Below are 25,779 nucleotides of genomic sequence, written 5' to 3'. Positions count from 1 at the left end.
TTGACTCCTGGCAAACCCCAGTTTGCGCTCCCCCCATCCCCCCAGCCCCACCCCTGGAGCCGGGGCGAGGGGGGCGGCCCCAAAGGGGGAGGGGCGGGTCAGAGTGGGACTCCGGGGAAACGGGAAGTGCGGTCACGTGGCTGCCCGGGCGTCACGTGAGCCGGCTCCGGGCGGGGGGGTCAGGCTGCCTGGGGGGAAGGAGTCGCCCCCCGGCTCACCCCATCGCTGGTGTATCGGGCGGCCCCGAGCCGTGACCCCCCCCCGCCCCCGCCGCCGCCGCCGCCGCCATGGAGCCGGACGGTTGGCAGCGTCTGTCCGACTCGGAGGGTGAGTCCCCCCCGAACCCCGGGTCCCCCCCCGCGAACCCCCCTGAACCCCGGGTCCCCCCCCCGAACCCCGGGTTCCCCCCCCGCGAACCCCCCCCCCGAACCCCGGGTTCCCCCCCCGCGAACCCCCCCCGAACCCCGGGTCCCCCCCCCGCGAACCCCCCCCGAACCCCGGGTCCCCCCCCGCGAGCCCCCCCTGAACCCCGGGTCCCCCCCCGCGAGCCCCCCCCGAACCCCGGGTCCCCTCCCGCGAGCCCCGGGTCCCCCCCCCGCGAGCCCCGGGTCTGCCACCTCCTGGGAGTCCCAGCCCCGGTGCGGGGGACGGGGGAGGGGGGCGTCCTGGGGTCCCAGCCGGGGTCCCCGTGCAGGGGGAGGGGTCCCAGCCCCGGTGCTGGGCAGGGGGGAGGGGGGCGTCCCGGGGTCCCAGCCGGGGTCCCCGTGCAGGGGGAGGGGTCCCAGCCCCGGTGCGGGGGACGGGGGAGGGGGGCGTCCTGGGGTCCCAGCCGGGGTCCCCGTGCAGGGGGAGGGGTCCCAGCCCCGGTGCGGGGGACGGGGGAGGGGGGCTGTGATGGAATAGGGAGGTTTGTGTGGCTGGTAGGTGAGAGCAGGGACTGTCTCTGTGCTTGGTAGGCAGAGACAGGTCTGCAGCTGTAACATGAGCCTGGCTGGGGGAGGGGAGGTCTCACCTCTGGCTGTAGCTAGACAAAGGGAGGGGGGAAGTGGAATCAGTTTTTTGGTTTTGGGAGCTGGGAGGTGGGTTTCAGGGGATCCTAAGCTGGGATCCAGGCACCCTGAACCCCCCCCCCAGAACGGCCAGATTGAGGGGCCCTGGTTCTGAATCCAAGCTGGGCTGTATCCTGTGTTCCTGTTGTTCAATAAACCTTCTGTTTTACTGGCTGGCTGAGAGTCACTGTGAGTTCAGGAGAGGGGTGCAGGGCCAGACTCCCCCACACCCCGTGACAACTGGTGGCAGCGGTGGGATCGGCGGCACCCCGTGGACGGCGCTTCCTGCAGTAAGTGACTGGGGAGCAGTAAAACGAAGGGGCGATTAACCCCTAGCAGAGTGTGGCCAGAGAGCAGGACTTTGCAGTAACAGGGTCCCCCGGGGGATCACAGCGAGCGATCCCAGGGGCGGAGGAGTCTGCAGCTCGACCCTGGCAGAGAGGTGGTGAGCTCAAGGACTGGCACACTAGGGGTCCCCCTGGAACCCGTGGGGAGCGGCGAGCACCCCAGCCTGCGAGTGGCCAGCAGGAAGATGTATTCCCAGAAGCGCAAGTGTGAGCTGGTGGAGCTGTGCAAGCAGAGGGGGCTGCACTGTGGGAAGCTCACCAAGGCCCAGCTGATTGCCCGGCTGGAGGAGAGAGATCGCAGGGATGAACCGGTCCCTGTCTCTGAGGGAAGCAGCCGGGCAGATGCAGCGCAGGCACCAGTGTCTGTCCCCGCTGGGAGTGGCCAGTCGGCGGGTGAGGGCTCCTCGAGACCCCCCACCCCTAGGCCTAGGGGGAGGGGGAGGAGGAGCCCAGCTACGGAGGGCACCGTGACCCCCCCGGCCAGCAGGGGATCGTCCCGGCGACGCTCGGCCTCCGTGGAGCGCAGGCGGCTGGACTTGGAGAGGGAGATCAAACTGAAGGAGATGGAGATGGAGGACCGGCAGAAGCAACGGGAATACGATGAGAGGGAGAAGGAGAAGCAGCGCAGTCATGAGCTGGCCATGGCCCAGCTGAACAATAGGGAGGCCCCGGCTGCGGTGAGTGAGGGGGGGCCCAAGCCTACAAAGAGCTTCGATACGAACTTCCTGGCCCCGCGTAAGGAGGGGGAGGACATAGACACCTTCCTGACGGCCTTTGAGAATGCCTGCGAGCTGCACCAGGTTGCCCCTGCAGACAGGATCCGGCGCCTCACCCCCTTACTGGACTCCACCGCCGTGGAGGTGTACAGCCGAATGAGAGGGGAGGAGGCGCGGGACTACAACCTGTTCAAAGAGGCCCTGCTCCGCGAGTTTGGGCTGACCCCGGAGATGTACCGGAAGAGGTTCCGGGGTCAACGTAAGACCCGGGAGGGCACATACCTGCAACTGGTCAACCGGGCGCAGGGGTACGCCCGCAAGTGGACAGCTGGGGCCCAAACTAGAGAGGACCTGCTTGACCTAGTCGTACTGGAGCACCTGTATGCGCAGTGCCCATCCGACCTGAAGCAGTGGCTGATGGACCAGAAGCCGGAGAACCCGCAGCATGCAGGCCGGCTGGCCGACCAATACATGGACAATCGGGCGGGGGATGGCAGGGAGGAGTCTCGAGGGAGCAGGCCTGCCTCAACGCAGAGAGAGAGTCACCACGGGACCTCCCAGCGGGGCCCTATGGAGAACCCCCAAAAAAGGGGAACGTCCAGCGTCAGATCCACCCGACCCCCTCGAGGGGACCCACGAGACATGGGCTGCTTTCACTGTGGCCAACAAGGCCACATACGGGCCCAGTGCCCCAAGCTCAGAGACAGACCGAGCAGACCCAACCCGCCGAGGGTTGACTGGGTACAGACCCAATCGGAGGAGGGGCAACGTGCCCAGGAGAGGGGGGCTGGCAGCGTCCCACCTGGGGAGGAGGGAGGAGGGCCCCAGGTCAGCGCCCCTGGGGGGCTGGATGCTCCGGTCCCAAGGGGCTGCTACAGGGTGGCCATGGGGCTGCCCCTCCGGAAACAGTGCCTGGTTCCCCTGGAGGTGGATGGGAAGAAGGTCACTGGGTACTGGGACACAGGCGCAGAAGTGACGCTGGCCCGGCCCGAGGTGGTGGGCCTAAATCGGATGGTGCCTGATACCTACCTGTCCCTGATGGGCGTGAGCGGGACCCCATTCAAGGTACCCGTGGCGAGGGTGCACCTGAAGTGGGGGGTCAAGGAGGGCCCCAAGGATGTGGGAGTGCACTCCCATTTGCCCACAGAGGTGCTAATGGGGGGGGACCTCGAGACTTGGCCCGGCAATACCCAGGGTACCCTGATTGTGACCCGTAGTCAGAGTCGGCGCAGGGCTCTGCACCCTGACAACGGGGAAAGTACTCTGCCCGAGTGCCTGGCGGGGAGGGAACGCCCAGAGACACGACCCAGAGAGGCTGCGGCCTCAGACCCAGCCGGTGAGAGAGAGCAGGTCCCCATCCCTGTCCCAGCTGCTGAGTTCCAGGCCGAGGTGCAGAAGGATCCCTCCTTGCAGAAGCCCAGGGACCGGGCTGACCTCAATGCAGCGCAGACCATGAGGAGAGGTTGCAAGGAGAGGTTCCTGTGGGAGAAGGGGTTCCTGTACCGGGAATGGGCTCCCCCCGGGGAGGTGGAGGCATGGGGGATTAGGAGGCAGCTGGTGGTTCCCCAGAAGTTTCGCCACAAGCTCTTGTACCTGGCCCATGACATCCCCCTCGCAGGGCACCAGGGAATCCGGCGCACCAGGCAGAGGCTGCTACAGAACTTTTACTGGCCTGGGGTCTTTACCCATGTCCGGCAGTACTGCCAATCCTGTGACCCCTGCCAGCGGGTGGGGAAGGCCCGGGACAAGGGGAAAGCAGCTCTGAGGCCTTTACCCATCATAGAAGAGCCTTTCCAGAAGGTGGCCATGGACATGGTGGGGCCTCTCAGCAAGGCGACCCGGTCAGGAAAGAAATACATCTTGGTGGTGGTAGATTTCGCCACTCGATACCCCGAGGCGGTGGCCTTGTCCTCTACCGAAGCAGCCACCGTGGCGGATGCGCTGCTGACCATTTTCAGCCGGGTGGGGTTCCCCCAGGAAGTCTTAACGGACCAGGGGTCCAACTTCATGTCGGAGCTGCTCCAGTCCCTGTGGGAGAAATGTGGGGTCCGACCCAGCTGGGCCTCAGCGTACCACCCCCAGACCAACGGGCTGGTGGAGAGGTTCAACGGGACGCTAAAGATGATGCTAAAAACATTCATGCACCAGCACCCACAGGACTGGGACAAGTACTTACCTCACCTGCTGTTTGCGTACAGGGAGGTACCCCAGGAGTCTACTGGGTTCTCGCCGTTCGAACTGTTATATGGAAGGCGGGTAAGGGGGCCCCTGGACCTGATGAGAGACGAATGGGAGGGGAAGGCCGCTCCCGATGGCGAGTCGGTGGTGGAGTATGTCCTGACCTTCCGGGAAAGACTTACCGAGCTCATGGGCCTGGCCAGGGAGAATCTGGCCCGAGCCCAGAGGAAGCAGAAGGTCTGGTATGACCGCACGGCGCGGGCCCGCGCCTTCGCCACCGGGGACCAAGTGATGGTTCTCATCCCCGTGAGGAAAAACAAACTCCAGGCTGCCTGGGAAGGGCCCTTCAAGGTTGTCAAGCAGCTAAATGAGGTAAACTATGTGGTGGAGCTGTCGAACCGGGCTCATCACTGCCGGGTGTACCATGTGAATATGATGAAGCCATATTATGACCGGGGGAATATGGTGTTGGCCGTGTGTGGCCACTGGGAGGAGCCGGGGGATGACCCTCTAGTGGATCTATTCCCAGGGACAAAGGCTGGTTCCCCCCTGGAGGCGATTCCCCTCTCAGATCAGCTGACCCCGGCTCAGCATGCTGAGATCAGAGGGGTGCTGCAACTGTACCGACAGCTGTTTTCCAACCAGCCTGGACGCACTAATTTGACCGTCCACCGGGTGGAGACTGGGACACACACCCCGATACGCTGCTCCCCTTTTCGGGTTACCGGGAAGACTGCCCAGGACCTGGAAAGGGAGGTCAGGGACATGCTGGCTTTAGGGGTGATCCAGCCGTCCGCCAGCCCCTGGGCCTCCCCAGTGGTGCTGGTCCCCAAGAAGGACGGGTCGATCCGGTTCTGCGTGGACTATCGGAAGCTTAATGCCATCACCGTATCTGATGCCTACCCCATGCCAAGGCCTGATGAGCTCCTAGACAAGCTGGGAGGCGCTCGGTACCTCACCACCATGGATCTTACAAAGGGCTACTGGCAAGTGCCGCTGGACGCAGATGCCAGGCTGAAATCGGCCTTCATCACTCCCCTGGGGCTCTATGAGTTTCTGACCCTGCCCTTCGGCCTCAAGGGAGCGCCGGCCACCTTCCAGCGCCTGGTGGATCAGCTACTGAGGGGGATGGAGAGTTTTGCTGTGGCGTATATTGATGACATCTGCGTCTTCAGCCAGACCTGGGAGGACCACGTGTTCCAGGTTAGACAAGTGCTGGACCGACTCCGGGAGGCGGGGTTAACCGTAAAGGCTGAGAAGTGCAAGGTGGGGATGGCTGAAGTATCTTACCTGGGCCATCGGGTGGGGAGCGGCTGCCTAAAGCCGGAACCGGCCAAGGTGGAGGCGATCAGAGACTGGCCCGCTCCCCAGACCAAAAAGCAGGTCCAGGCCTTTATCGGGATGGCGGGGTACTATCGGAGGTTCGTGCCCCACTTTAGTGCCATAGCCGCCCCCATCACTGAGCTGTGCAAGAAGGGGAAGCCGGACAAGGTGGTCTGGACCGAGCAGTGCCAGGAGGCTCTCCAGGCGCTGAAGGAGGCTCTGCTCAGAGGCCCAGTTCTGGCAAACCCAAACTTTGACAAGCCCTTTATGGTGTTTACCGACGCCTCAGACACGGGCCTGGGGGCGGTGTTGATGCAGGAGGATGAAAAGGGGGAGAGACACCCCATCGTGTACCTGAGCAAGAAGTTGCTACCCCGGGAGCAGAACTACGCGGCCATCGAGAAGGAATGCCTGGCCATGGTGTGGGCCCTGAAGAAGCTGGAGCCATATCTCTTTGGGCGCCACTTCACCGTGTACACCGACCACTCTCCCCTGACCTGGCTGCACCAGATGAAAGGAGCCAACGCCAAGCTCCTGAGGTGGAGCCTGCTCCTGCAGGACTATGACATGGACGTGGTCCACGTGAAGGGAAGTGCCAACCTGATAGCGGACGCGCTGTCCCGGAGAGGGGGCCCCGAACTTCCCCGGGTCACTGGGCAGTGACCCCGCTCAGTTCAGTCTCGGAGGGGGGAGAGGTGTGATGGAATAGGGAGGTTTGTGTGGCTGGTAGGTGAGAGCAGGGACTGTCTCTGTGCTTGGTAGGCAGAGACAGGTCTGCAGCTGTAACATGAGCCTGGCTGGGGGAGGGGAGGTCTCACCTCTGGCTGTAGCTAGACAAAGGGAGGGGGGAAGTGGAATCAGTTTTTTGGTTTTGGGAGCTGGGAGGTGGGTTTCAGGGGATCCTAAGCTGGGATCCAGGCACCCTGAACCCCCCCCCCAGAACGGCCAGATTGAGGGGCCCTGGTTCTGAATCCAAGCTGGGCTGTATCCTGTGTTCCTGTTGTTCAATAAACCTTCTGTTTTACTGGCTGGCTGAGAGTCACTGTGAGTTCAGGAGAGGGGTGCAGGGCCAGACTCCCCCACACCCCGTGACAGGGGCGTCCCGGGGTCCCAGCCGGGGTCCCCGTGCAGGGGGAGGGGTCCCAGCCCCGGTGCTGGGCAGGGCGGAGGGGGGCGTCCCAGGGTCCCCGCCGGGGTCCCCGTGCAGGGGGAGGGGTCCCAGCCCCGGTGCGGGGGACGGGGGAGGGGGGCGTCCTGGGGTCCCAGCCGGGGTCCCCGTGCAGGGGGAGGGGTCCCAGCCCCGGTGCTGGGCAGGGGGGAGGGGGGCGTCCCGGGGTCCCAGCCGGGGTCCCCGTGCAGGGGGAGGGGTCCCAGCCCCGGTGCGGGGGACGGGGGAGGGGGGCGTCCTGGGGTCCCAGCCGGGGTCCCCGTGCAGGGGGAGGGGTCCCAGCCCCGGTGCGGGGGACGGGGGAGGGGGGCGTCCCGGGGTCCCAGCCGGGGTCCCCGTGCAGGGGGAGGGGTCCCAGCCCCGGTGCTGGGCAGGGCGGAGGGGGGCGTCCCAGGGTCCCCGCCGGGGTCCCCGTGCAGGGGGAGGGGTCCCAGCCCCGGTGCGGGGGACGGGGGAGGGGGGCGTCCGGGGGTCCCAGCCGGGGTCCCCGTGCAGGGGGAGGGGTCCCAGCCCCGGTGCTGGGCAGGGGGGAGGGGGGCGTCCTGGGGTCCCAGCCGGGGTCCCCGTGCAGGGGGAGGGGTCCCAGCCCCGGTGCTGGGCAGGGGGGAGGGGGGCGTCCCGGGGTCCCAGCCGGGGTCCCCGTGCAGGGGGAGGGGTCCCAGCCCCGGTGCGGGGGACGGGGGAGGGGGGCGTCCCGGGGTCCCAGCCGGGGTCCCCGTGCAGGGGGAGGGGTCCCAGCCCCGGTGCGGGGGACGGGGGAGGGGGGCGTCCCGGGGTCCCAGCCGGGGTCCCCGTGCAGGGGGAGGGGTCCCAGCCCCGGTGCTGGGCAGGGCGGAGGGGGGCGTCCCAGGGTCCCCGCCGGGGTCCCCGTGCAGGGGGAGGGGTCCCAGCCCCGGTGCGGGGGACGGGGGAGGGGGGCGTCCCGGGGTCCCCGCCGGGGTCCCCGTGCAGGGGGAGGGGTCCCAGCCCCGGTGCGGGGGACGGGGGAGGGGGGCGTCCCGGGGTCCCAGCCGGGGTCCCCGTGCAGGGGGAGGGGTCCCAGCCCCGGTGCTGGGCAGGGGGGAGGGGGGCGTCCCGGGGTCCCAGCCGGGGTCCCCGTGCAGGGGGAGGGGTCCCAGCCCCGGTGCTGGGCAGGGGGGAGGGGGGCGTCCCGGGGTCCCAGCCGGGGTCCCCGTGCAGGGGGAGGGGTCCCAGCCGGGGTCCCGGCCGGACTGGTCCGTACGAAGCCAGCCAGGACTCGGGGGCAGTGCGACTCCCCGCAGGACTCGCTGTCCAGGGCAGGGGCCTCCTGGGTCCGACCTCGCAGCGTCCAGGCCCCCGATCACCCCGTGACTCCCCGCAGCGAGGGCCCCTGGTCGGGCCCCTGGGGCCCCCCACTCCGCAGCCAGCCGGGACCCCCAGCCGGCGTGTGACCCGGGCGGGTCGTTAGCCGGCGTGGGACAGGGCTCGTTAGCACAGACATGCGGGACTTTCAGCCAAGCCCATCTCGGGGGGACCCCGAGCCTGGTGCCCTGGACTCCCCCCGGCGCCTCCGACACACGCCCCTGTCCTGCCTCCCCCCCCCCCTTGTCTCTTTCCAGGGCGGGGGAGCTGGGCCTGTTCCTACTGGGGGCGGTGGGTGCGGGGGGGGGGGGGGGGGGGGGATGCTCTGCATTGGGGGTGGGGAGACTGGCCAGAGGGAGGGGACCTGGGCAGGTAACGTGAGACCCCAGGATGGGGGAGAGGCCAGGTGACACCTCTGCCCGGGGAGCTGAACAAAGGCTGGGGGAGGACGCTGGGGAGTGAGAGGAGGTTCAGGGTTCAGGCTGGGGAATGGAGGGAAGCACAGACAGGGCTCTGACCCCCCAAGGGGCTTTGATGCTCCTGGGACCCCAAGAGGGACCTAACAGGGGGGATCCTGTTGTCTGTGCCTGCAAGACCCTGTCCTGGACTGTGTTCCTGGCGTCTAAATAAACCTTCTGCTTTCCTGGCTGGCTGAGAGTCCTGGTGAATCGCAGGGAGGGGGGTGCCGGGCCCCGACTCCCCCACACTCCGTGACACTGGACCACCTCAGACGGCCCCTGACCCGCAGCTTCCCTGCCAGGCCACAGAGTGTGTGTCGGCCATCGGCAGCCGGCCCTCGCGTCACTGCCGCACCAACACCCCTGCCCCACCCCCGAGACACGGGAGTGTAACAGAGGGGAAACTGAGGCACGCACAGGAGTCACGCAGAACATTAAGGCTCACTTACAACAAAACAAGGGGAAAACTGCACTTTGTCACCCCCCCCCACAAGCCCCAGTTCTGCCCCCTTGACGCTCCCCCATCTCCCTCTGCAGATGAGGAGCCACCAGCGCCACCTCCTGCCTGCGCCACCTGCTGGAGGAACTTAGCCGGTTTCTGGTGAGTGGCCTTGCACGAGGGCCCTCGCACGCTCATTCCCTTGGCCCGTCCCTGTCCTGGGGCCTTTCCTCACTGCCCTGCCCGCCTCTCACGCTGGATGCCCATGACCCGCTTGCTCCAGTGGACATCTCTACCCCCGCCGTGCGTTGCACACTCACTGCCAGGTGCACGCGCGCCCCCCCCCGGGCACGCTCCCCACCTGGCATGAGCACACTCCACACCTCACGCCCTCTCCACGCCGCCGCCCTCAGCCCCTCCACGCTCCCCTGGGGGCCTCTGCCCTCTTTCTAACCCCCTCCCCTCCCCTCCCCCCGCAGGCTGCTCGGCCTCTGCAATAACTTTGCCTACGTGGTGATGCTGAGCGCGGCCCATGACATCCTGAGCCACCAGGGGGCACCGGACATCAACGGGACCACCCAGGTGGGTCCAAGCTGGCGGCGGGGCGGGGGCGGGGTAGATAGCACAGAGACACCCCCTTGCCCAGCACCTACGAGCGCTGGTGAGCGGATCCTTGTGCAAACAGCCGTGCAAAGGAGAGCTCAGCAGTGGGGACAGCCTCAGGTCGGATGGGCACCGCTCATACAGCTGCTCCAGCACCAGCAGTTTAATCACGTCCCCCGGCGTCGGCCCCATCTGCCCACTTGCTGGCATATCCCTCCATGCGGACGGCCAGTTGCAGATAGGAGACCTCAGGGGTTTTATCCTGACTCCGGAACCTCTCCCGGTACATCTCCGGGGTCAGCCCAAACTCGCGCAGCAGGGCCTGCTTGAATGGGTCGTAGTTCCCTTTCTCCTCCTCCCCCAGCTGGCCGTACAATGCCACGGCCTTGGGGTCCAGTGAGGGGGTGAGAACCCGGAGCCTGTCCGCAGGATCCACCTGGTGCAGCTCGCAGGCCGTCTCAAAGGCACCCAGGAAGTCACCCATGTCCTCCCCCTCCTTGCGCGGGGCCAGGATGGACTTATCAAAGCTCCGCGCAGTCCTGGCCCCCCCCTCACTCACCGCTGCCCGGGGCCTGCTGCCCCCCAGCCTCGCCAGGGCAAGCTCACGATGACGCTGTCGGTCTCTCTCCTCCCGGTCATGTTCTCTGTCTGTCCTCATGTTCCCTCTGTTTCTCATGATCCTCCAGCTCTCTCAGTTTTGCCCACGGAGGTGTTAATGGGGGGGGACCTCAAGGACTGGCCAAGCAACGCCCAGTGGTGCCCTGGTCGTGACCCGTAGTCAGAGTCGGCGCAGGGCACTGCGCCCTGACAACGGGGAAGGTACTCTGCCCGAGGCGCAGGACCCTGACCTGGTGGGGAGGGAACGCCCAGGGACACGGCTCAGAGAGGCTGCGGCCTCAGACCCAGCCAGCGGGAGAGAGCAGGTCCCCAATCCTGTGACCCCTGCCAGCGGGTGGGGAAGGCCCGGGACAAGGGGGAAGCAGCTCTGAGGCCTTTGCCCATCAGAGAAGAACCTTTCCAGAAGGTGGCCATGGACATGGTGGGACCTCTCAGCAAGACGACCCGGGCGGGGAAGAAACACATCCTGGTGGTGGTAGATTTCGCCACTCGCTACCCTGAGGCGGTGGCACGCTGAGATCAGAGGGGTGCTGCATCTGTACCGACAGTTGTTTTCCAACCAGCCTGGGCGCAGTAATGTGACTGTCCACCGGGTGGAGACTGGGGCACACACCCCGATACGATGCTCCCCTTTTCGGGTTACCGGGAAGACTGCCCGGGACCTGGAAAGAGAGGTCAGGGACATGCTGGCTTTAGGGGTGATCCAGCCGTCCGCCAGCCCCTGGGCCTCCCCAGTGGTGCTGGTCCCCAAGAAGGACGGGTCGATCCGGTTCTGCGTGGACTATCGAAAGCTCAATGCCATCACCGTATCTGATGCCTACCCCATGCCAAGGCCTGACGAGCTCCTAGACAAGCTGGGAGGCGCTCGGTACCTCACCACCATGGATCTTACCAAAGGCTACTGGCAAGTGCCGCTGGACGCAGATGCCCGGCTGAAATCGGCCTTCATCACTCCCCTGGGGCTCTACGAGTTTCTGACCCTGCCCTTCGGCCTCAAGGGAGCGCCGGCCACCTTCCAGCGCCTGGTGGATCAGCTACTGAGGGGGATGGAGAGTTTTGCTGTGGCGTATATTGACGACATCTGCATCTTCAGCCAGACCTGGGAGGACCACGTGTCCCAGGTTAGACGAGTGCTGGACCGACTCCGGGAGGCGGGGTTAACCGTAAAGGCTGAGAAGTGCAAGGTGGGGATGGCTGAAGTATCTTACCTGGGCCATCGGGTGGGGAGCGGCTGCCTAAAGCCGGAACCAGCCAAGGTGGAGGTGATCAGAGACTGGCCCGCTCCCCAGACCAAAAAGCAGGTCCAGGCCTTTATTGGGATGGCGGGGTACTATCGAAGGTTCGTGCCCCACTTTAGCGCCATAGCCGCCCCCATCACTGAGCTGTGCAAGAAGGGGAAGCCAGACAAGGTGGTCTGGACCGAGCAGTGCCAGGAGGCTCTCCAGGCACTGAAGGAGGCCTTGGTCAGTGGCCCAGTTCTGGCAAACCCAGACTTTGACAAGCCCTTTATGGTGTTCACCGACGCCTCAGACACGGGGCTGGGGGCGGTGTTGATGCAGGAGGATGAAAAGGGGGAGAGACACCCCATCGTGTACCTGAGCAAGAAGTTGCTACCCCGGGAGCAGAACTACGCGGCCATCGAGAAGGAATGCCTGGCCATGGTGTGGGCCCTGAAGAAACTGGAGCCATATCTCTTTGGGCGCCACTTCACCGTGTACACCGACCACTCTCCCCTGACCTGGCTGCACCAGATGAAAGGAGCCAACGCCAAGCTCCTGAGGTGGAGCCTGCTCCTGCAGGACTATGACATGGACGTGGTTCACGTGAAGGGAAGTGCCAACCTGATAGCGGACGCGCTGTCCCGGAGAGGGGGCCCCGAACTTCCCCGGGTCACTGGGCAGAGTGACCCCGCTCAGTTCAGTCTCGGAGGGGGGAGAGGTGTGATGGAGCAGGGGCTGTCTGCATGGGGGAGGGGAGAGCAGGGGGTGAGGGACAGGACCTGAGCCTGTAACCTGAGCCAGGCAGGGGGGAGGGGAGGTCTCACCTCTGCCCGGGGAGCTGGACAAAGGAGGGAGCCGGCTGGAGAGGGGGGGCCAGTTTCGGTTTGGGGCTGGGGGGTGCAGTGCAGGGAATCCCAAGCTGGGATCTAAGCTCCCTGCACCCCCAGAAGGACCAGAGTGAGGGGTCCGGGCTCTGGCCACAAGCTCTGCTGTATCCTGCCTTCCTGTGTCCAATAAACCTTCTGTGTTACTGGCTGGCTGAGAGTCACTGTGGGTCCCAGGCAGAGGGGTGCAGGGCCGGACTCCCGGGTCACCGTGCGCGGCGGGGGGGTGGATCTGCAGCGTCTGCCCCTGTAACCATGTCTCCTGCCCCCAGACTCCCCCGGTGACACCCCCCAGCAGGAACTCGTCCAACACGTCCCGCTATGACTGCAACCCCATCTCCACCGGGGTAAGTGCTGTGGGGCGGGGCCTGGGGAGGGGGCGGGGCTGGCCTTGTCTCTAACCTCCCCCCCATAATTGTCCCCCCCCCAGGCTGTGCTCTTGGCTGACATCCTGCCCACCCTGCTCATCAAATTCAGCGCCCCCTTCTACATCCACCGCGTGCCCTATGGGTGAGTGTCTGTGTGTGTGTGTGGGGGGGGCTGGTTCCCCACATGGACCCTCCTGTCGCCCCCAGCCCGGGGGGGGCTGTGGGTGACTCGTGCTGACCCCGTCTCTCCCCCAGCCTGTGGGAGGCTGTGGGTGACCCATGCTGACCCCGTCTCTCCCTGAGCCCGCGGGTGGCCGTGGGGGGCCAAGGGGTGTGTCACGGAGTCCCCGGGCGCTGCTCTGGAACTGCTCCCCACAAGCCAGGCAGGACTCTGGGAGCCTCCTCTCCCTCGGAGCAGCCTGTCTGCAGGGCAAGAAGCTCCCACGGCTTCACCTCCTGGGTCTCTCCTTGGAGCATTCAGCCTCCTCTGCCCCTCCGTGCGCTTCCCACAGCGAGTCCGCCCAGGCGGGGTCCTGGGGGGGCCACAGGGTCCTGCCCCCCCACTGCACAGTCAGACGTGACTCTCAGCCAGCCAGTAACACAGAGGTTTATTAGATGACAGGAACAGGGTCTAACACAGAGCTTGTAGGTACAGAGAACGGGACCCCTCGGCCGGGTCCATTCTGGGGGGCAGTGAGTCAGACCCCCACGTCTGCACTTCACTCCTCGTCCCCAGCCAGCTCCAGACTGACCCCCCCTCCAGCCCCCCCTCCTCTGCTCAGCCCCTTCCCCGGGCCAGGAGGTCACCTGACCCCTTTGTCTCCAACACCTTCAGCCGGCACCTTTGCAGAGGGGGGGCCCAGGCCATCAGTTGCTAGGAGACAGAGTCCCAGGCATTTAGGTGCACTGGCCCCTTCCTCTGCAGCAATCCCACCCCCTGATCCCCCCAGCTAGATACTTAAGAACTGCAGAGGGGACACTGAGGCACCAACACAGTATTCAGAGCGAACATTAAGAACATTCCCAGTTCGTCACAGGAGGCTATGGGTGACCCGTGCTGACCCCGTCTCTCCCCCAGCCCGCGGGTGGCTGTGGGGGACTGGTGGGTGGCTGTGGGGGGACTGTGGGGGGCCATGAGGGGCTATGGGTGACCCGTGCTGACCCCGTCTCTCCCCCAGCCTGCGGGTGGCTGTGGGGGACTGGTGGGTGGCTGCGGGTGGCTGTGGGGGGACTGTGGGGGGCCATGAGGGGCTATGGGTGACCCGTGCTGACCCCATCTCTCCCCCAGCCCGCGGGTGGCACTCTGCATCCTTTGTGCCTGGGGCAGTTTCCTGCTGGTCGCCTTCTCCACCACCGTGGGCATGAGCATCGTGGGTAAGCGCCGTGGGGGGCTGGGTACCGGGGGCACAGGGCATTGTGGGCAAGAACTGAGCCTTAGGACAAGGGATTGTGGGTAAGCGCTGTGCTGCGGGGGAGGCCGGACGGGTGCATTGTGGGTAAGCGCTGTGCTGCGGGGGAGGCCAGACAGGTGCATTGTGGGTAAGCGCTGTGCTGCGGGGGAGGCCGGACGGGTGCATTGTGGGTAAGCGCTGTGCTGCGGGGGAGGCCAGACAGGTGCATTGTGGGTAAGCGCTGTGCTGCGGGGGAGGCCGGACAGGTGCATTGTGGGTAAGCGCTGTGCTGCGGGGGAGGACAGACAGGTGCATTGTGGGTAAGCGCTGTGCTGCGGGGGAGGCCGGACAGGTGCATTGTGGGTAAGCGCTGTGCTGCGGGGGAGGCCGGACAGGTGCATTGTGGGTAAGCGCTGTGCTGCGGGGCTGGACGGACAGGTGCATTGTGGGTAAGCGCTGTGCTGCGGGGGAGGAGGAGGACAGGTGCATTGTGGGTAAGCGCTGTGAGGGGGGACGACAGGTGCATTGTGGGTAAGTGCTGTGGGGGGTACAGGCAGGTGCATTGTGGGTAAGTGCTCTGTGTCCCCCCCAGGGGTGGTCCTGGCCAGCGTCTCGTCGGGGCTGGGGGAGATCAGCTTCCTGGCGCTCACGGCTTTCTACCCCAGGTACCGGGAGCCGGGGGGGCAGAGGGGGCTGCGAGGGGCTGGGCTCTCACCCCGCGTTTCTCCCCCCAGCGAGGTGGTGTCGAGCTGGGCATCGGGCATGGGGGATGCTGGGGGGGGCATGGGGAGCTGGGGGGATGCGGGGGGCCGGGGGGGGTGCAGGGGGATGCGGGGGGGCAGAGGGGGCTGCGAGGGGCTGGGCTCTCACCCCGCGTTTCACCCCCCAGCGAGGTGGTGTCGTGCTGGTCGTCGGGCACGGGGGGCGCTGGGGGGAAGCGGGGGGCCGGGGGGGGTGCAGGGGGATGCGGGGGGCCGGGGGGGTGCAGGGGGAAGCGGGGGGCCGGGGGCTCTGCGAGGGGCAGGGCTCTCACCCCGCGTTTCCCCCCCCCCAGCGAGGTGGTGTCGTGCTGGTCGTCTGGCAAGGGGGGAGCCGGGGGGGGCACGGGGGAGGCACAGGGGGGGCTGCGAGGGGCGGGGCTCTCACCCCGCGTTTCCCCCCCCAGCGAGGTGGTGTCGTGCTGGTCGTTGGGCATGTGGGGAGCTGGGTGGAAGCGGGGGGCCGGGGGGGGTGCAGGGGAATGCGGGGGGCCGAGGGCTCTGCGAGGGGCTGGGCTCTCACCCCGCGTTTCTCCCCCCAGCGAGGTGGTGTCGTGGTGGTCGTCGGGCACGGGGGGAGCTGGGGGGATGCGGGGGGCCGGGGGGGGTGCAGGGGGATGCGGGGGGCTGGGGGCTCTGCGAGGGGCTGGGCTCTCACCCCGCGTTTCCCCCCCAGCGAGGTGGTGTCGTGCTGGTCGTCGGGCACGGGGGGAGCTGGGGGGATGCGGGGGGCCGGGGGTTGCAGGGGAATGCGGGGGGCCGAGGGCTCTGCGAGGGGCTGGGCTCTCACCCCGCGTTTCTCCCCCCAGCGAGGTGGTGTCGTGGTGGTCGTCGGGCACGGGGGGAGCTGGGGGGATGCGGGGGGCCGGGGGGGGTGCAGGGGGATGCGGGGGGCTGGGGGCTCTGCGAGGGGCTGGGCTCTCACCCCGCGTTTCCCCCCCAGCGAGGTGGTGTCGTGCTGGTCGTCGGGCACGGGGGGAGCTGGGGGGATGCGGGGGGCCGGGGGTTGCAGGAGAATGCGGGGGGCCGAGGGCTCTGCGAGGGGCTGGGCTCTCACCCCGCGTTTCTCCCCCCAGCGAGGTGGTGTCGTGCTGGTCGTCGGGCACGGGGGGCGCCGGCCTGCTGGGGGCGCTGTCGTACCTGGGGCTGACCCAGGCCGGCCTCAGCCCCCGTCACACGCTGCTGCTCATGCTGAGTCTGCCTCTGGCCATGCTGCTCAGGTGAGGGGCCGTGGGGGGGCAGCGAGGGGGGAGGGGCCGGGGAGGCTTTTGGGAGCCCCCCCGGTATCTTACCCCCCTTTGTGTGCCCCCAGCTATTACGTGCTGCTGGTGCCCCCCCCCGCGGTGCCGCAGTGGCGCTGGGGTGACTCCGCTGTGCTGCACGACCCCCTGCCCGCCGCCCGCCAGCCCCTCATGGCGGGGGCCCCGGCCAAGCAGGGTAAGGGAGAGGGGTCAATGGGTGGGTGGGGGCTGGGGGGGATTGTGTTGGGGGCACAGGGGGCTTGGACTGTGTGGGGAGCAGTGGGGGGGCTGGGGGTGGTGGCGGGGGCCGTGGGCCCAGCTGACGTCTGTCCCCCCTAGGTGGCGGGGCCGCAGAGCTGACGCTGCAGGCCAAGGGGCGAATTGTGAAGGTAGGATGGGGGAGGGGGGCGGGGGCAGTCCCGGAACCCAGGCGTCCTGGCGCTTGGTCTCTCTCCACTGGTCCAGTGCGGGGAGATGTGGAACTGGGAGAACCGGACTGAAGGAAGCAGCGGCTGTTTTATTCCGAGTGGGGAATGGGACCCAGGCATCCGGGTGGGGACCCCGCCGCTCTCCCAGACACTGGGGCGGGGAATGGGACCCAGGCGTCCGGGTGGGGCCCCCTGCAGCTCTCCCAGCGACCGGGGTGGGGAATGGGACCCAGGCGTCCGGCCGGGGCCCCCCGTAGCTCTCCCAGCGACCGGGGCGGGGAATGGGACCCAGGCGTCCGGGTGGGGACCCCGCCGCTCTCCCAGACACTGGGGCGGGGAATGGGACCCAGGCGTCCGGGTGGGGCCCCCCGTAGCTCTCCCAGCGACCGGGGCGGGGAATGGGACCCAGGTGTCCGGCCTGGGCCCCCCACAGCTCTCCCAGACACGGGGGCGGGGAATGGGACCCAGGCATCCGGGCGGGGTCCTCGCAGCTCTCCCAGCGACCGGGGTGGGGAATGGGGGAGCCCCCCGTCCTGCCTCTCACCTCCTCTCCCCGCAGGGTCTCCTGAAATACCTGCTGCCCCTGGCGCTCGTCTACTTCGCGGAGTATTTCATCAACCAGGGCCTGGTGAGTGCGGGGGGTCCCTGCGCCCCTCCCCGGCCTGCCGAGCCTCTGCCCTGGGGGGGTCTGTGCTGGGGCAGGGTCCCGGGGCCGGGGCTCTCTGAGGTTCTGGGGGGTCCCTGCGCCCCTCCCCGGCCCGCCGAGCCGTGCGACCCCCCAGCACCCGGCCTCTGGCTCCGTTCAGTCGCCCGTGGGAGTCACGTCCTCCCCCCCCGCCCTGACGCTCTGCCCCAGGTGCTGGAGAGGTCTCTGCCCTGGGGGGTCTGCGCTGGGGCAGGGTCCCGGGGCTGGGGCTCTCTGAGGTTCTGTAACGGGCCCTGGGGGGACCCCTTCAGTGTCACTCCCTCGCTGGGGTAACCCCTGGCCTTTCCCAGCACCTTGGAGCCTACAGCCCCCCTGCCTCCCGCAGCGAGTCCCCCCGGCCCCAACGCCGGGGGGGGGAGACGTGCGCCCCCGGGGGGAGCCCTGCCCCCCTGTGACGGTGCTGCCCGGGGGAGCCAGCTGGGGTCACGCAGTCAGGGTGAGCTGCACACAGACCAGGCCAGACAAACCCCAGACGCTGGTGGATCTTCCAACACTGAGATTTACCAGCCAGCCCCAAACAACCTCTGTTACCTCCCTGGTTCCTCCGAATCCAAACCCCGCAGCTCCGTCCCGTGCCCGGCCCAGGCCTCCGGCCAGACGCACACGGCAGAGATGCTGCTGGGTCCTGAAATCTTCTCACCATAGAAAGAGAAGGTTCGTCCAGCCCCCGAGGATCAGCCGCCCCCCCAGCTCCAGTGATAACTGACCCCAAATACCCGCTACAGCCAGTTCCCATTAACTCAGCTACAATGTATCAGCAGAGAAAAGGGAGCGAGCTGGTTCAAAGCTCAATCTACAGACAGACGTGAATTCGGTTCCTGAGGCTCTGGCACAGCAGAGCGGAGCTTGTAGTTACCCCAAGTCCTTTTAGAAACACTCCCGAGGCTCCAGCCCCGTGTCCGTGTTCAGGGGGCTCCAGCCAGTGCCTGGGGGTCTCAGTCCTTGTGGCTGAAGGTTTCCCCCTCGCGGAACCCAGAGCAGCTCGGAGCTGAAGCCGGATCGTGGCCCAGGGTTTGATACATTTCCAGCCGCCTTTGGGCCTGAGGAAACAATCGGCCTCACTCTCCTGCTCCCAGCCGGCCTGGCCGTTCGCCCAGGGGATTGATCCAGGAGCAGCTCAGCCCCAGGGCAGCACAGCCGGCAAAGGGCCACCCCGACAGTCACACTCCTGCGCTCCAGTGTCCTGCCAAATGTTCAGCCTCCTGGTTTGCTCCTTGACTCAAAGCTCTAGCGCTAGACAGGCCTTGTTTGCTGCCATCCCAAGCCCTGAGCCACCCCCTGCCCTGCTCCCGCTGCCAGCGCGGCTGCATGGCCCAGCTCGGCCCATCCCCAGACCTTCCTAGCCAGCCCTGAAGGTTCCCCCCGGGGCAGGGCAGGGCAGGCTGGGGCCATTAACTCGCCCTGGCCCTGGCCCCTTCCAGCGTGCGCCCCCAAGGGGAGTCCTGCCCCCCACCTCTGGAGAGTGCAGTGCTCTCAGCTGGGGGCATTAACTGGTCCTGGCCCTGGCCCCTTCCAGCGTGCGCCCCCAAGGGGAGTCCTGCCCCCCACCTCTGGAGAGTGCAGTGCTCTCAGCTGGGGGCATTAACTCGCCCTGGCCCTGGCCCCATCCAACGTGCGCCCCCAAGGGGAGTCCTGCCCCCCACCTCTGGAGAGTGCCGTGCTCTCAGCTGGGGCCATTAACTCGCCCTGGCCCTGGCCCCTTCCAACGTGCGCCCCCAAGGGGAGTCCTGCCCCCCACCTCTGGAGAGTGCAGTGCTCTCAGCTGGGGGGAACCGCCGAGGGGGGCCTGGGACGAATGGACACGTCACAGCAAAGTCCGTCTGAGTGACTCCAGTGCCCCCTGCAGAGCCCCCCCCGCTCCCCAGTCCAGCTGCCCCCACCCCCTGGCCCGCCTCAGTCTGGTCTCCTCCAAACTCGCTCTTTGGTCTAACCAGCCGGCTTCCCGCAGAGGGCCAGGCTGGTGCAAATCGCCGGCCCATTGTCTGGGCCCAGACCCCACCTGGATCTCTGGATTCTTCTGCCAAAACAACACCCTCCTCCCATTAATAATGCCGCACATCGGGGGAAACACACACTAATCATGTGAAAGACTCTGAAAAATCCCATTTCATCCCAGTAGTGATGGACTTTTAACACCTAGTTTTTGTGCCAGTGCACCTTTGTCTGAAGGGGGTTACTGAGATACGCTGTCGTTCTGGGTATCAATCCTAGAGCAAGATCTCAGCACCACATACAATGTGGGTGCACACGTTTCAACGGGACAATGATGTTCAGCATATTATGAGTTTCCAAATGATACCTTACGAGGCATCCTTTGTACAAAATATATCAGACCCATGTAAAAGTGGTGACCATGGGGTGCAGGGTGAAACATGGGGTTGCTTTGGGGGTGCTGGGCAGGACACTGGGAGGCTGTGGAGCAAGGGGAGCTGGCAGTGGGGTCTGTGGGGAGTTGTGTGCTGACATGTGGGGCTTGGGGTGTGTCACAGAGTCCCCGGGCGCTGCTCTGGAACTGCTCCCCACCAAGCCAGGCAGGACTCTGGGAGCCTCCTCTCCCTCGGAGCAGCCTGTCTGCAGGGCAAGAAGCTCCCACGGCTTCACCTCCTGGGTCTCTCCTTGGAGCATTCAGCCTCCTCTGCCCCTCCGTGCGCTTCCCCCAGCGAGTCCGCCCCGGCGGGGTCCTGGGGGGGCCACAGGGTCCTGCCCCCCCACTGCGCAGTCAGACGTGACTCTCGGCCAGCCAGTGACACAGAGGTTTATTCGATGACAGGAACAGGGTCTAACACAGAGCTTGTAGGTACAGAGAACCGGACCCCTCAGCCTGGTCCATTCTGGGGGGCAGTGAGCCAGACCCCCACGTCTGCCCCTCACTCCTTGTCCTCAGCCAGCCCCAGACTGACACCCCCCAGCCCCTCCTCTGCTCAGCCCCTTTCCCAGGCCAGGAGGTCACCTGATCTCTGTGTCTCCCCCACCTTTAGCATCCCCTGGCAGGGGGAAGGGCTCAGGTCATTAGTTGCCAGGACACAGAGTGTCGGCCATTGATGCTGTCACGGAGTGTGGGGGAGTCAGGTCCTGCACCCCCGGACTCCCTGCAGATTCATCAGGACTCTCAGCCAGCCAGTAAAGCAGAAGGTTTATTTAGACGACAGGAACACAGTCCAACACAGGTCTTGCAGGCACAGATAACCGGATCCCCCGGATAGGTCCATCTTGGGGGGCCCCACAGCCCCCCTTGGGGATCAGAGCTCGGTCTCCCTGCCTCCCCTCTGTTCTCCAGCCAGCACTCGTCTGCCCATTCCCTCCGGCCCCTCCTCTTTCCTCAGCTCCTTTCCTTTGTCTCCCCTGGCCAGAGGTGTCATCTCCCCTCCCCCAGGCCAAGCTCAGCTCACAGTTGAATTCCTGCATCTTCACCTAACCTCTGGCTCTCCCCTCCCCCGCACAGACAGTCTGTGCTTCCTACTCCTTCACAGATGCGCACTGGAGACGTAGGAAATGGACAGGGGAAACTGAGGCACCCGCACAGTATTCAGAGGAAACATTAAGAACATTCCCACTTCGTCCCAGGGGCAGGGCGAGGTGCCTGGCTGGGCGAGGGGTGCTGGGGGCAAGGGGCCAGGCAGAGGGGAGGGTTGCTGGTGTGTGTTGGGTGGGTCGTATCTATATCACTAACCCCCCCCCCCCCCGTTTCCCCCCAGTTTGAGCTGCTGTACTTCCGGGACTCGGCTCTGACGCACGCTCAGCAATATCGCTGGTGAGACCCCCCAGGGACCCCCCCCATCCTGCCGCAAGCTCCCCAGGGGCCTGGGCACCCCTGCCCACGGAGGGGGCTTCCTGGGCGCTGGGTTGAGTCCCGTGGGGTGGGGAGGATCGGGGTCAGCAGCATCCCTGGGAGAGACTCCTGGGCCCCCCAGTACTGACCCTCCCCCTCCGGTGCAGGTACCAGATGCTCTACCAGGCCGGGGTGTTTGTATCCCGGTCGTCCCTGCGCTGCGTCCGGATCCGCCACATCTGGGTCCTCGCCCTGCTGCAGGTTTGTCTGCCCCCCAGGCCCCTCTGCCCTGCCCCCCAGGCCCCTCTGCCCTGCCCCCAGCCCCCCCTCCCAGCCCCCCTCTGCCCCATGCCTGCCCCCAGCCCCCTGCCTGCCCACTCTCCCCCCTCTGCGCTGCCCCCAGCCCCCCTCGGCCCCGTGCCTGCCCCCAGCCCCCCTCTGCCCTGCCCCCAGCCCCCCCTCCCAGCCCCCCTCTGCCCTGTGCCTGCCCCCAGCCCCCCTCTGCCCTGCCCCCCCTCCCAGCCCCCCTCTGCCCCATGCCTGCCCCCAGCCCCCCTCCCAGCCCCCTGCCTGCTCACTCTCCCCCCTCTGCCCTGCCCCCAGCCCCCCCCTCCCAGCCCCCCTCTGCCCTGCCGCCAGCCCCCCTCTTCCCCCTGCCTGCCCACTCTCCCCCCTCTGCCCTGCCCCCAGCCCCCCCTCCCAGCCCCCCTCTGCCCCGTGCCTGCCCCCAGCCCCCCTCTGCCCTGCCCCCAGCCCCCCCTCCCAGCCCCGTGCCTGCCCCAGCCCCCCTCTGCCCCCTGCCTGCCGCCAGCTCTCCCCTGGGCTCCCCTCTTCCCCCCCTTTCCCCGCAGCCGCTGCCCTCGCCCCCGGCTCCCAGCCCCTTCCATGGCGGGTTGTCACCCGCAGGGTGCAGTCTGGGCTGTTATCCCCCAACTCGACAGCAGGTGGCGCCACACGCCCAACTGGGTGCTTCACCTGAGCGGCTCCGGGACAGCCAGGAGCCGGGGCGGTTTCCCGGCCCCCCGGCGTGTCACCCCGGACTAGCCCAGCCCGTCCCGCACCGCACGGGGTGCGCCCAACGCTCCCCCAGTGAGAGTCGCTTCCCGGAGCCGCCACCCCAGCCACGCTGGGAAACCGGCCCCGAGTTCATGAACTGCAGGAGACAGCTCGTAAGCGATGCTCAGGGGCAGCGAACCGACCAAAGCCGAGTCCCTGCGCAGACTGAGCCGAACCCACTGGGCTGACGGGATCGGAACGAGCCGGTTCTCCCCCTGGCCGATGAGACGAGCCGCCCACAGGCTGGAAATCCCTGTAGCCCGGGGCCAGCACGGCCCCCGTTCACTCCTTGTTCCTCAGGCGTTTCCAGGAGTTCTCGTGGGGGGAGTGAGGCCGAGAGACGATGACCCCCCCCCCCAGCTTCTCCATGCGGCTGGAGCCCCTTGTTCGAAGCTGAGCCCCCAGCCCAGTGGCTGGAAAGAGACAGGGACCAACGTGGAGTTCAGTGTCCCAGAGCCCTTTGCAGCTCCCCTTCCTCGGGGGTCATTGCCAGGGGGTGTGTGCGACTGACCGTTCCTGCCTGAGTGCAGCACTTTGCATTTGTCCTGAGGGAATTTCAGCCTGTTCACTTCAGGCCATTTCTCCAGTTTGCCCGGAGCGGTCGGAATTTTACTCTTATCCCCTAAAGGCTCCCAGCCCCTCCCCGCGTGGCTGAGACGTTCCCGGGGGGCGAAACTCTTCCAGGTCCATTGTCAGTGCTGGCTGGGGGTGTCACCCCCTGAGCCCACGGGAAATGGAGACGCCATTCCCCCTCCCCCTCCACCGACGGCCCCGCCGCCCCCAGGAGAGAATCAGTCAGCAGAGCTGCTCCCGGGACGTCTCCCAGGGACAAGATGCATTATAGCATCGTAGGGAGGGGTGGGGTGGGGGGTAGTGTCACGCTCCCCCCCCCCCGGCCCAGTCACTCGCTGCTCCCTGAAACCTCCCCCCCCCGGTCACTCGCTGCTCCCCCCCCCAAACCTCCCCCCCTCCCCGGTCACTCGCTGCTCCCCCCCCGAAACCTCCCCCCCGTCCCCGGTCACTCGCTGCTTCCCCCTCCCCGCAACCTCGCCCCCCCCGGTCACTCGCTGCTCCCCCCCCCAAACCTCCCCCCCTCCCCGGTCACTCGCTGCTCCCCCCTCCCCGGTCACTCGCTGCTCCCCCCCCGAAACCTCCCCCCCGTCCCCGGTCACTCGCTGCTTCCCCCTCCCCGCAACCTCGCCCCCCCCAGTCACTCGCTGCTCCCCCCTCCCCAAACCCTCCCCCCCCGGTCACTCGCTGCTCCCCCCTCCCCAGTGACTCGCTGCTCCCCCCTCCCCCCCCGTCCCCAGTCACCCCTATTCCCCGGGGCCCGGCGCGTCACGCCAATCCCCTTCCCCCGGCCCCTGTTCCCCGGGGCCCGGCGCGTCACGCCGATCCCCTTCCCCCGGCCCCTGTTCCCCGGGGGCCGGCGCGTCACGCCGATCCCCGGCCCCTGTTCCCCGGGGCCCGGCGCGTCACGCCGATCCCCGTCCCCGGCCCCTGTTCCCCGGGGCCCGGCGCGTCACGCCGATCCCCTTCCCCCGGCCCCTTTTCCCCGGGGCCCGGGCGCGTCACGCCGATCCCCTTCCCCCGGCCCCTTTACCCCGGGGCCCGGCGCGTCACGCCGATCCCCTTCCCCCGGCCCCTGTTCCCCGGGGCCCGGCGTGTCACGCCGATCCCCTTCCCCCGGCCCCTGTTCCCCGGGGCCCGGCGCGTCACGCCGATCCCCGGCCCCGGCCCCTGTTCCCCGGGGCCCGGCGCGTCACGCCGATCCCCTTCCCCCGGCCCCTGTTCCCCGGGGCCCGGCGCGTCACGCCGATCCCCTTCCCCCGGCCCCTGTTCCCCGGGGCCCGGCGCGTCACGCCGATCCCCTTCCCCCGGCCCCTGTTCCCCGGGGCCCGGCGCGTCACGCCGATCCCCTTCCCCCGGCCCCTGTTCCCCGGGGCCCGGCGCGTCACGCTAATCACTAACCCCCTTCCCTGCCCCTTGCAGTGCCTGAACATGGTGTTCCTCCTGGCCGCCGTGTACTTTATGTTCCTGCCTAGCATCTACCTGGTCTTTGCCCTGGTCCTGTACGAGGGGCTGCTGGGGGGTGCCGGCTACGTGAACACCTTCCACAGCATCAGCCTGGAGGTGAGCGCGGGGCGCTGGCGGGAAGGGAAGTAACAGCAGCCGGGGGGGGGGGACGACACACTGCGGGGGAAGGGAAGTAACAGCACCGGGGGGGACACACTGCGGGGGAAGGGAAGTAACAGAGCAGCCGGGGGGGGGGGACGACACACTGGGGGGGAAGGGAAGTAACAGCAGCCGGGGGGGACGACACACTGGGGGGGAAGGGAAGTAACAGAGCAGCCGGGGGGGGGGGACGACACACTGGGGGGAAGGGAAGTAACAGCAGCCGGGGGGGGGGACCCCACACTGGGGGGGAAGGGAAGTAACAGCAGCCGGGGGGGGGGGGACGACACACGGGGGGGGAAGGGAAGTAACAGAGCAGCCGGGGGGGGACGACACACTGGGGGGAAGGGAAGTAACAGCAGCCGGGGGGGACGACACACTGGGGGGGAAGGGAAGTAACAGAGCAGCCGGGGGGGGGGACGACACACTGGGGGGAAGGGAAGTAACAGCAGCCGGGGGGGGGGACGACACACTGGGGGGGAAGGGAAGTAACAGCAGCCGGGGGGGACACACTGGGGGGGAAGGGAAGTAACAGCACCAGGGGGACACCAGTCCAGGCCCCCTTTCCCCCGCTGGGGGGACACCAGAGGGCAGGGGGGACCAGGCCGGGAGGGCACTGGGGGGTGCCAGGACATGGGGCACCCCGGGGGCAGCAGTTTAATGGGGCGCCAGGTGAGAGCCCAGTGGAAGACGGGAGGGAGGTTATTAACATAACACGGGAGCTGCAAGACAACGTGGGCCGGGGCGGGGGCCGGGGGAGGGTTTGTGGGGGCCGGGGGGAAGGGTACTGCATAGCACCACGGGGGCGGGGCTGTGTGCCAGGGGAAGGAGGGTATGGGGAGGGGTGTGTGGGGAGGGGGGAGGAGGGTAGAGATGAGGGGGGTGTGGGGAAGGAGGGTAGAGGGGAGGGGGGTGTGGGGAGGGGTGTGGGGAGGGGGGCCTACAGGAGAGGGAGCGGGCGAAAGGGGGCAGGGCTGCGCTGCCATTAATCCCCCCCCCCCCCCCCCGCAGAGCCCGCCGGAGGAGCGGGAGTTCGCCATGGGCGTGGGCTGTGTGGCCGACACCCTGGGCATCTCGCTGGCTGGAGCCGCCGCGTTCCCCGCCCACGACTACTTCTGCCGCCTGCCCTGAGCCGCCCCCCCCAGCCGGCCGGTGCTGCTGGCCTCCCGCCTGTCTGTGCCTCAGGGGCTGGGAGGGGCCGAGGGTGCAGGGGCTGGTATGGAGCTGGCGGGGAGGTCCGGCCCCAATAGGAGCAGGACTGGGGGGCATTGGAGTCAGGGCATGGGGGGCGTATGGGAGGGAGCAGGATAGGAAGGGCAGTGTGGGGCTGGGGTGTGGGTATCTGGGGGGCTGGGGTGTATAGGGTATCTGGGGGGCTGGGCGTGTGGGGCGCTGGGGTCTATGGGGTCCATCGGTGTATGTGGGGGGAGCTGCCCCCTCTCAATAAAGGGCCCGTTCCCACGGCAAGCAGGCTCTGGGCCTTACCACTGTGTCTGTGTCACTTACTGCCCAGCGGGAGGTTATGGGGCTGGGGGCTGGGGGCAGAGTCATCCCACACTGG

General features: G+C 67.5%; 1 protein-coding gene across 2 annotated transcripts; it reads left to right on the top strand.

The window, feature by feature from the left end:
• Window positions 1-25,526, top strand: CLN3 (CLN3 lysosomal/endosomal transmembrane protein, battenin). Of its 2 annotated transcripts, none has more exons than XM_045013324.1 (15): window positions 1-327; window positions 9,100-9,163; window positions 9,481-9,583; window positions 12,599-12,673; window positions 12,757-12,836; window positions 13,983-14,068; window positions 14,678-14,750; window positions 15,920-16,063; window positions 16,156-16,280; window positions 16,439-16,473; window positions 17,072-17,140; window positions 20,914-20,969; window positions 21,155-21,248; window positions 24,036-24,176; window positions 25,230-25,526. In XM_045013324.1, exons 1-15 carry the CDS (start codon window positions 288-290, stop codon window positions 25,347-25,349), a joined length of 1,305 nt encoding a protein of 434 aa, XP_044869259.1. In that variant the 5' UTR covers window positions 1-287; the 3' UTR covers window positions 25,350-25,526. The 2 variants fall into 2 exon arrangements, with proteins under 2 accessions (XP_044869259.1, XP_044869258.1); XM_045013323.1 differs by having other exon boundaries at window positions 2-327; window positions 16,424-16,473; window positions 25,230-25,525.
• The last annotated feature ends 253 nt before the right edge of the window (window positions 25,527-25,779 follow it).

This window comes from Mauremys mutica, chromosome 4 (assembly GCF_020497125.1).
Source record: "Mauremys mutica isolate MM-2020 ecotype Southern chromosome 4, ASM2049712v1, whole genome shotgun sequence".
Taxonomy (NCBI): Eukaryota; Metazoa; Chordata; order Testudines; family Geoemydidae; genus Mauremys; species Mauremys mutica.
The sequence above is the reverse complement of the archived record's forward strand: the minus strand, read 5'-3'. Positions and strand labels throughout refer to the sequence as shown.

What these genes read in the sequence shown, in the direction of transcription:
- CLN3 (XM_045013323.1), top strand. Translation starts at nt 288, where the DNA reads ATGGAGCCGGACGGTTGGCAGCGTCTGTCCGACTCGGAGG. An exon ending in AGGAACTTAGCCGGTTTCTG is followed by an intron (nt 9,164 to 9,480) that starts GTGAGTGGCCTT and finishes CTCCCCCCGCAG; the next exon opens with GCTGCTCGGCCTCTGCAATA. An exon ending in CCAAGGGGCGAATTGTGAAG is followed by an intron (nt 16,474 to 17,071) that starts GTAGGATGGGGG and finishes CTCTCCCCGCAG; the next exon opens with GGTCTCCTGAAATACCTGCT.